This window comes from Bombina bombina, chromosome 5 (assembly GCF_027579735.1).
Source record: "Bombina bombina isolate aBomBom1 chromosome 5, aBomBom1.pri, whole genome shotgun sequence".
Taxonomy (NCBI): domain Eukaryota; kingdom Metazoa; phylum Chordata; class Amphibia; order Anura; family Bombinatoridae; genus Bombina; species Bombina bombina.
Window position 1 is genome coordinate 679,074,156 of NC_069503.1, and position 10,840 is coordinate 679,084,995.

Here is a 10,840-nt window from a genome sequence, read left to right on the forward strand (position 1 = left end):
TTAATCAGGACATAGATAAAACTCAACTTTACTATAATTAAACTTTATTATCATCAGTCACAAAGTCAGTTTTATTTGACAAGATGTAAATTATTTCATGTTATTTAATATCTAAATAAGCCATTTGCACTGAAATATTGTTTTTTTTTTAACCCCTTAACGACTGCGACATACCCTGTACGTTGCTGGTTGTTAGGGGATTGTCTGGGTATAGTAGCACGGGTCTTGACGCACTATTAGACCCTCCCTCCCCCTACAGGCCTACTAAAATAGCGCAGTCTAACCACTGGTGGCGCTATTGAAAAAGACACCCCCATAGAAAGGGGTTAAAAACAAACATGGACTCCCACAACCGATGTTGAAACTGTTGAGTTGTAGATGCCTGACTTGTCGACCAAAAGCTGTAAATTTGATATTTTAAAAAAAAAAAAAAAAAAAAGTACTTCTGCAAGCACAGGCCTAAACTTTTATTTCTATTTATTTAAATAAAACTGGCCTTAGAGGGAACACTGATCACGAGTTATGGGTGGTTGACACAGGCTGTATGTACTGCCTGTGTCACTCACTGCCTGTGTTCTCTCTCACTTTCCTGCTACTGAGCGGCGTCACGTCGGCGCGGCCCCAACCCCACAAAACATTGCGCTGCATGCATCAAGGAGGAGTCGGGACCAGCATTTATCTGTCCTACTCCTACCTCCCTGCCGCAAAACGGGTGTCGGACACTGCAAGGTCTAGTAACGGACACCGTTGTCCGTGTACGGACACTTTGCCTATCCCTGCTCAGAAACTGAAGACTCCAAAGGCTTTATAAATTATTTTCAAATGTGTTGGTATTATAAAAACACTACATTCAAACTGCTGCATTGTGACTGCCCTGATAAGGGCAGTAATTCATTTACATCTGGTCTCTAATAGGTTGCAGCAAAGTAGTAGACAAGCTGAGCATATTCAAGGTATTTTCATGGTGTTCATCCCTTAACTGCTCTATAATTGCAAAACCCTTTTATTTAACTAGATATCTATCAACTGTATTAAATTAAATTGATCCAATGCTTATTCATGATCTAAATTCTGACAAAACAAACTAATAACAAAATGACAGTATTTTACCTGTGGTAAAACTTTACATCCCCCCACCTCAATAGAAAGGTAAAATAAAGAAATCACAAATTAAAAATTACATAGAAAAAAACAAAACCAAAATAAAAATCCAGCTGCCTTTTGATTGGCTTGGCAGTAGAATTCACAATTTTAAGTAGAAAACACTCCTAGTCCTTTCACATTGTGCTGCATATGTTCTATTCCTTAGAGGTCACAAGTTGATGGGAGTAAATCATGCTGCAAATTGTTGATTTCACAGTGACCTACATAACAGTAGGCTGTAGTCTATGGAAAGTTTAAAGCATTTTAAAGGGACATTGTCGGGGCAAAAGCAAGATGTTCTAATTAGTATGTAATTTATGCGCTACAATATCTCTTTAACCCCTTTGCTACCTGAAATTTCAGAGAAAAAAAAAATGCCCAAAATACCAGTGAATTTTGGCATTTTTGCTATCAGGTGGACTGGATTCACTTCAAGGAGTTTGATTATATATATATATATATTTATTTATTTATTTTTTTACCAGAAGTTCCAGGGATTGTCCCGGTTTGGAGACGCTGTCCCAGTGTCCCACCCAGTTGTCCATTCTGTCCCAGTAGAGTTGCCACCTTCGGGTTTCGATTCATGTGTCCGGGTTTCAGATCGCCTGAAACCCGGACACATTATTCAAAATGACCGGACTGTGAGTCGGTGGCTGTGGCTCTCCAGCATAGTTGGATGCTGATACTTTGTTACATACAGCCCTGCTTAGATTAACGTTCATGCTCTTTTAAAGTTCACATTTAGTAATACCAGCTGAGTGAGCAGCATAGGGTTTTTAAATTTTGTAGTGCTTCTTTGTTTATTTTTCTAGGAATTTTAAAGTGAAGGTCCATTTTGATGAATTAGTGCCCGGTTTTTAATAAACCTATTAAAAACAAGGGCACTTTAATTAATCAAAATTGACATTTCACAGTTTTCTTCACAAACTTATTTTTTAATCCTGGCAGCCGTTCCAGCACTTCCTCCGCCCGTCGCAAGCCGCCTTCACGGGTCCAAAATTACGAATCTGGCTTCCTCCAATCACAGTGTTGCATCAGGCCAAGATTCCCCCGGAGGGGAAGCTGTGATTGGAGGAAGCATGATTCGTCATTTCTGACATCTGCAGAGGCTTCCGACAGCCGGGGGAATTGCTGGAGCGGCTGCCAGGATTAAAAGGTAAGTTTTTGAAGAAAATAGTGAAATGTCAATTTTGATTAATTAAAGTGCCCTTGTTTTTAATAGGATTATTAAAAACCGGGCACTAATTCATCAAAATGAACCTTCACTTTAACACCCGCCCCCGACCCATGGTGACATCACCGGTGATACACGTTTAGGGGAATCATGTGGGTATGACCAGGAAGTGCAGACAGGTAGGATTTTTGCCGTGGATCTTGCTTTACCTCATGCAGGATAGCATTTTGGCTGTCATCTTCCTGCATTATGGTATAGCGTAGCCTCTTAAGCAGCTTTAGCAGGGTATGTGTTTCTTTTTTACTTATTTCATTCAATGTTGTATTTATGCCTTATCAGTATCCAGTTCTGTTCCTTAATTAGACACATAAAACACATATTACACTGCAGATATTAAATTGTGTGATGTATATGCTTTTCATTATTTTCTGAAATTGGTAATTATGCTTAATTTTTGGCATTATTTAGAATCTGAGATTTAGATGAATGATTTATTTGCTCATGTTGTGTATGGGTTTCCATGGCAACGTAATGGTGCTTTTTTTCACTAGGGGGTGGTGTTATGGTCTATTTAAACTGTGTGATTCACTTGTTGTGTGACTGAGGAAGGGTAGAGTACCCACAAAATATTACGCACATAAAAACTACTACTTTAAAAGGACTTGTAATTGCCACGCCCCCTTGACCATGCCCCTGACCACACCCACATTGGCACTGCGCCAGGTGGTCCCAGTTTCACCTCTAAAAATTATGGTAAATATATATATATATATATATATATATATATATATATTTATTTATTTGGTAGACAACCCAAGGTATTGATCTAGGCCCATTTTGGTATATTTCATACCACTGTTTCACCGCCAGATGCAATCATACTAAAAAATGTGTTAACATTTTAACAAACTGGGTTTCTCACTGAAAGTATTTACATACCACTTGTGCAGTTATAACAAATAGCTGTAAAAGCTTCTCTGGGATCCCCTTTGTTGAGAAATAGCAGACATGAATAGCTTTGCCAATGTTTTTCAGTAATTAGCAGGCCGTTAATTGCCGCTGGGCACCATACTTCTGAAATTCTGGCAGTGGAGTTAATTCATTAGCTGGCATGGGTTGTAGTATTCTAGTGTAAGGATTACCCTCCCACATGAGACTGCCCAACTCTGTGATCCCTCCCAAACAGCTCTCCCCCCTCCTCCAACCAATGCTCATTCACCACCATCTTAGGTACTGGCAGACAGTCTCCCAGTATGAAGTTTTAGGGCTTTTTAAAAAACTAATTTATTTTATGTATGTTAGGCAATGTATAATTCCCCCACTTACCCTCCCGCCTCCCTGATCCCCCTCTAAAAGCCCTATAACCCTGCCCCCTTCCAATCGTGTCTACCATCTTAGGTACTGGAAGCTGTCTGCCAGCACCCTGTGTAATATTTAATTTTTTTTTGCAGTGTAGCTTCCCCCTTCTTTCGCCCTCTCTGCGATCCGTCTATAGGACCCCCTCACCATTTTTCTGTAGTGCAGCATACCCATCCCTCCCTCACCCTTTCAAACTTTTTCTATAGCGTAGGGTTCTGCCCCTCCCCTCTGTGCCTCCCAACCACCTCCTGGTTTGCCTCCCACACCTCCCGCTGGCACCAGCAGTAAATCGTTACAGACGGTGACACGCACACACAGAGTCACTGTCTGTAACGATCTGGCATCTGCCTTTGTATGGAACTGGAGCATTGGTCGTGCTCTGTTTCCATATAGAGACAGATACCTACAAGCACAAGAACAGCAGCTCTCAGCTGTCACTTGAAAGTCGAGATTCCTGGAGCTTCATGCAGCTGCAACATATATATATATATACACATTATGTGGTACGATGGACTTAGTACCGCATGACGTATATATATGTAATTTTGCTTTAAGGGGTTAAAGTAAAAATATTTAGTTATGTCTAATGAAACAATTTTGTTTGTATTATATTTTCATAATTATTTTGTCCCCCTTTTTGTATAACTTAGCTCTAAATTTTAGGATTTTCTAATTTTCAGAACTTAAAATGCACCTTGCTGACTTTTCAAGCCTAACTCTGCTACTTGGCTTTATCTGATAACAGCTGCAAAAAACATTGAACCTTATACTAACATTATGTCAGTGGCTACCCTTGTTGTCTGCAGACTAAAGCCCAGATTGGCTGCTCCAAATAAGGCAAATGGTAGGTGGAGTTTTGCTATTGATATACAGTTTCAGTAAAAAGATGTGACTTTGTTTTAAAAATATTTATACTTGGTTGATATGTTATTCTACAGCAAAACAACATTAAAGTGATGGTAAATCCTAGCGTTTTTGAAATGCTAGGCTTTAACAGTGCTACAAATAAAGGGGACTTTCAATCATGAAGTATAAAATACTTTATGGTGAAAGTTCCTTTATTTGCCTGCAACATATGACACGCTGAGCAAATTAGGTCACTCTTCTGCAGAACGTTATTTTTTTTTTAAGATGAAATGTTTCCACCTCTTAGCCAATAGCCATGCGGCCCAGTTGGCATTATGCTGTATGGCTAGCATGCTATTGTCTAACATCACCTCATTGACAAAGTAGCATTCTGCCGTGGGCTGCTTGAGGAGCTCAGCGTGGCATATGCTGCAGGCAAATAAAGGAACTTTCAGCATGAAGTATTTTATACTTCATGACTGAAAGTCCCTTTATTTGTAGCACTGGTAAATCCTAGAGTTTCAAAAACCCTAGGATTTACCATCACTTTAATGTCTTGTATATACAAGATGTTTGCTGTCCCTTTGAGTCTCTTTCAATTAAATCTGTATATATTCCAAATTAGAAGTATACTACTAATACAATTAAACAGACAGGTGACTTTTTCCCTGGCTGCTAATCTATTGTGTACCCCTCATTATATGAAATGCAAAATAAATTAAATTATTATAAGAGATACTAGTAGTCAGACTATTATTGTTTTGAATAGAGATAGATAGATAGATATAAATGTATTTATACATATAAAAACTTTTTGTTTATTTATTTTAAATCATTCCGTTAACACACATGTAATTTTTGCTTGACTATGGTATGAATGACTAAGTCCCTTAAGTCTATTACACATGTTTCATCCCCTGTTACATATATGTAATTATTATCAATAGGCAGATAGTTACAGATTATATATATATATATATATATATATATATATATATATATATATATAAATAAATAAATACATACATACATACGCACACATATACACACACTTATTTTCATACAAGCAATGTAAAACGTCCAAACTTCTAGAAGCCAGCATGGTCGGAGGTAATGCTATAACCAAACATTATTTACAAAGAAAGTAAGAAATGTGCTAAAAAAAAAAGCACATAAGACTCACAAAAATGTTAATGTGACATATTATATATACACAAGCACACAAATTTCATGTGTCAAGGGAAAAAAAACAAAAAAAAAAAAACTTACCCAGCCTCCTTGATCCAAGATCCAGTTTTGCAAATGTCTGTTCAGGTACTCAGTCATCCAATTTGCAATGGAGTCTACCAAAGGTGACATCTCTCGATTCACACTCTCTACACACATAACACCTCCAAACTCAAAAAAAGCTACAATGCGCCCCCAGTTCACCCCATCTTGAAAGAGTTCCTCAACTACTGCTGCAAATCGCAGCCGTACAGTGGATGGGGTTAAATGGAGAAGTCCTGATATCTGCCTGAAGTCCTGATGGTACAGACGGGCAAACTCATCTCCTGCTCGACTCAAGGTCTGGAGCACTGCTGGAGGAACTGGCCTTAAAAGGTTATTACTAGCATGCTCATCATCTACTGCTAGGCCTACATCTGGATCAACATTCCAATTTCTCTGTGTAATGTTCAGCTCCTCTCGGGATGCAGGGACTGGGGAAGCAGCAGACGCTGAGTTTATAAGAGCAGCAGGTGCACTGTCTACAAGAGTAAGAGGTGCATTACTTCTGGTTGTATTATCTGAGAAAGCAGTAGCAGCAGGCATAGATGAAGTATGGGGATGCCCAGGTGGATCTGCAGGTGTGCCAGACAACCCTTCATGATCAGAATGATTATTATTTGCAGCAGGATCTAAAAGATTAGGAGAGGACACCTGATGCTGTCCCTCGTCCCATTCATAACCCCTCTGTGACAGCTTATAATGAATGTATTTTACCACTATGTCCCGATGGTCGTACCCTTCTCTCCTAGGGTGAGCCATATTTTCCAAGAATAATATAGCTGGAGACTGGCAAATAATAGTAATAATAAATTGAAAAAATAAAATGTTTAACCCCGCCCCAAAAAACTAAATTTTGTAACCGTTATATTTTAGTTGTGAACACTGGATCCCTCTGACGCTTTTTCACTCTTCGTTCTCTGCATTCCACCTCCTCTTCCTTCTACTCTGAATGTTTAATTGTAAATTTCCCTCTGAAAGGTGTTTTCATTGTTGGCTTTTAAGGGACATTCCCTTCTTGACGCTTAAAAAAAAATAAAAAAAAATACAGTTGTATTACAGTTATCACATACACTTTGGGTTTTCCATGTGTGTCATTTAGAACTTTAGTTAATATAAATGTTTCTATGGGGCAAAATGAAAGCAGCAACAATATATCAGTTCCCTGCCTAACCCAAGGGGCATATCTGTCTTTGCCCATGTATAAACAATGTTCTATCTACAGATATCACAATACGTAAACACAGATGTAGGTGCAAGTACATAATCACAAAATAGCTCTGCGTAAATACTCACTTGCCTTCCCAAATAAGGTTCTTATGTTGGGTTTCCCTGTTTAATTGAATCCATGAAATAACTTCCAGAATTGCATAGGTTATTTTGAATTACATCCTCACTGGGAATGAAATGCATAAGCAAAAGCTTCCCACTGTCACATAAGCATCCCTGTGAAGCAAATACCTTTCAGGGCACCCAGGCAACCCAGAAGCACAAGCAAAAAAAACACACAAAAAAAAAACAAAATTCAATTCTCCTCGTCTAATCCGAGCTCTCGCAGTAGCACAGTGTGTGCAGTTCCATTAATTTAGCCTCACACACACACCACACATATGATGCTAATCCTTCTCATTTAATCCAACACAGGGAAAAACCTCCCAATAGTAAAAAAAAAGGTATCCAATTAGATTAGAAAGCAAAATAAAATAAAAATGCAAGGATGCAGAGTGGGTGTTTGTGTGTGTTATTTAGTTTCTTTTTATTGTTCTTCCTGGCTTCATTTTTCCTTTCTGTAGAGCAGTATTGCTGGAGGCGGGACAGTTTGCCGTTGCTTTCTGTTCGTGTATTGCTAGAATAGTAGTGAGAGCCTTGTGCATTCAGGGGCGTACTGACTCAAATGATTTCCTTTTTTTTTTTTTTTCTCTCATCTGAGCAAGAGTATTAAAAGACTGCCCCCTGCCTTCAAAAATGTAATTTGCAGTTAAAGTAAATTTATTAATGTTCTAAACAAAATATTTGCAATCGTATGGTGTTTAGAAAGGCAGAGCACAACGTTTCAGGGTTATATATTGTAAAATCCTTCTATACTTATAACTGTGCAGATCTATAATTAAAATAGCATTTTCAAACCATTATAACTAGTATCCTTTTTATGTAATGCTACACTATATTCAATTGCACTAAAATGTCAGACGTTTTATTTTTTTAAAATTGCATACAAAAATATCAACCATTTATACCACTTCTGGAACAGTTTTTAAATATACCGTTTACATTTTTCTAAATAACCTGAATATTAGGAGTGTTTTAATGTAAGCCTTGGATCTATTTGTATGAGTTGCTTGTATTATGTGATATATGGGTAGCTAGTCTCTTGCTTTATGCACTTTATATCAGCTTTCAACAAATGATGTATATTAAATCCTAAAAACTAGCTAGAAAAAGGAAAAATGCACATTGCTTTTCAGAGGGTAGACAAGAGTTTTTGTATTTTATGTCTATTTGCAGAATAATCTATTTATTTTGGAAATCCCTGCTTTTTATATTAAAATTAAATGATGTACTAATAACCAGAATTAACAAACACGTGAAAAAGTTTTTATAGCTTTATATTTTGCAAAAAATATTATGCACTTGTGCATTTCAGTGTTGTGTAGAATGATTTTTACAATACACTTTAATTAGCAAAAATGATTTTTGTTAAAAGCTATCAATGTATTTAAAAAAGCTTTTACTGTGCAGAGGCATGTGGACTACACCTAGATATGCTCTGTACACCAGCATTTTCAACAAGATTTTTGCTCAGACAGCTACATAATAAACCAAGCAATTGTCTATATGAGATATGACCATAAGCTGATCAGATATGCTGTTTCAAATGCTGGTGCACAAAGCATATCTAGATACACTCCATGTCCCTTTGCACAGTAAAAACTGTCAACATATCAGTAAGAGCTTTTACTAGAAGTATATTTGCTGACTCAAGTGCACTGCAAAATGCTTCTGTTCAAAATTCAAATACACTTTTTAATAATATCTTAATGCCCATTTAATAGAAAATTCAGTAACATTAATAGTTAAATTATACTGCTGCAAGCTCCACATATAGCCACCATTTCCACAAATAATATGCAACTTATATTAGCTGATACTCACCCATTTCTTGCTCGAACAAGGTTTAAGGACACATTAGGTTTAAAAATGGGATACCTGAAAGAGTATATGGAGAATATGTTTATACCAGAAATACTATTGTAAAGATAAAACATTTCGGTCTATGCAGGGATCTTTCTAAGCCATATTACATTAGATCATGTGTTACAAATATGCAAAATATTTTCCAACCAGTGTGTCCTATATTAACTAATATTACACTGATATGACAATGACAATAACAGGAGAAATTAGAAATGTCACAATACTAGGATAAAATTGGAAACTCTTTTGAAATCTCTTAACAAAATGCAAGCTTTTTTTTCCTGATAAAAAAAATAAACTTGTTAATATATTATTTGCTTCTACAGATAACGAACATACTGTTAATTATATTTTAGTTATGTCAGTATAATGTATTGTCTGACGACTAAATCACATTTTTTCTAAAGCAATTTACACTATGCTATGCTGTTGAGACTGCCGCCACTGCTTTAATTTTGTCTCACGAAGAGGTAACCTTTTTTTATTCTGTTACTTTTGATTATCGCCGGAATATTATAATGTAACCCCCCCTCATAGATTCATTTGTTGATCATATTTCACATAAATGTTTTTAAAGGAAAATGTATACGTTTTTCCAATAAAAAAATGCTTCAATTATTTCCCACATATAATTTAAAGTATTTTCAGAACTAAATTACATAAAAAAGGGGACAAAATAAAGGAAAGTATATGGCAAAATTGTTTTATTATGCATAAACATTTTATATTAAAATCTCAAGGCATCTACCAACCCTTTAATTAAGTGTTATTACAATCCATGTTGCTAGTGCTTTGCTTAGCAGTGTTATGAGGGAACCACCCCCTTGCAAACTAAAGGTTTAAATGCTACAATACTACAGGTATGTAATTGCTTTTTTTTTTTTGATCATGCATGGCAGATAGTTATTTTTTTTTTGTTTTGGAAAAAGCATGTTTATGTTACAGTAACTTTGTCATGCAAATCAAACCCCCCAACATTCAAAGCAAATTTTATTTTTAACAAGATTTCCTTATGTTTTACACCTCAATTAATTAATTGATCAATGCCAGTGATAGGACAGAGGGATAAAAGCAAAGAAAAAAAAAAGCTTGGCTATTTTTTTATTAATATTATTATTATTTTTTTTATGGACAGCTAAACTCAAGTTGTTTTTTTGTTTTGTTTTTATTTTAGTAGAATAATCTATTAAATCCCAATATAACCAATTCCCTTACGACCATAAAATCAATCAAAGCAAGAGAGTAGCAATAATATCCACCCATTTTATAATAACAATCTATAGTAGATTGTGGAACATTTCTATAAACTGCAGCAATCACACTGCTGGTATTTCCTCATTATGTGCTGCAGGAGAATAGGGCTCTTACCTCAGCATTCATTGAAAAAAAATCAGGTTGTAATTCAACACCAGTGTGAGCTGCGTAGCTTCCCCACAGCTCACGTGGTTGTCTAGAGGATCACTATAGGACATACAACCCGCAGTCAGTGCGCTGATGGGTTCATATCACTGTTACCTATACAGCGTGGAATGGGCGTGCGTGGGAGGGTCAAGTTGCTGTGACTTGGTATGCAGTTGTAGTACACTACAAAGAGCAGAGCTCCGTGCCACTTCTTATCTTGATGTAACTAGAAAATGGCACACATGGGTGGGTAATGGTATCAGCTTACTTGTGGGAAGTAGTGTGAAATCAGCTTGTGTTAAAATCCCATAACAAAGCCACCCACTGGTTTAAAACGGAGGAGTTAAAAGCAGCTCCAGTCACTGTCACCTCTTTCTGTGATCATGCGACACAGAGCGCAGCAAGGTCATATAGGACAAAAAAAATTACACGCAGTTTAAGCGACTACAAAAAGAA

The 10,840-nt window shown here is 36.7% G+C and overlaps 1 protein-coding gene across 2 annotated transcripts in view; it reads right to left on the bottom strand.

Moving 5' to 3' along the window:
• BCL2 (BCL2 apoptosis regulator) overlaps window positions 1–8,978 on the bottom strand; it is a 261,595-nt gene extending 252,617 nt beyond the window's left edge. The window contains exons 1-2 of one of the 2 annotated variants that reach the window (XM_053714641.1): window positions 8,942–8,978; window positions 5,792–6,812 (exon numbers count right to left, since the gene is read on the bottom strand). In XM_053714641.1, coding sequence (XP_053570616.1) covers window positions 5,792–6,550 — 759 coding nt within the window. In that variant the 5' untranslated portion in view covers window positions 6,551–6,812; window positions 8,942–8,978. Of the gene's footprint in view, window positions 1–5,791; window positions 6,813–7,084; window positions 7,608–8,941 lie in introns of those variants that run through there. The other variant, XM_053714640.1, reaches the window with a different exon arrangement.
• Between the last annotated feature and the right edge of the window lie 1,862 nt (window positions 8,979–10,840).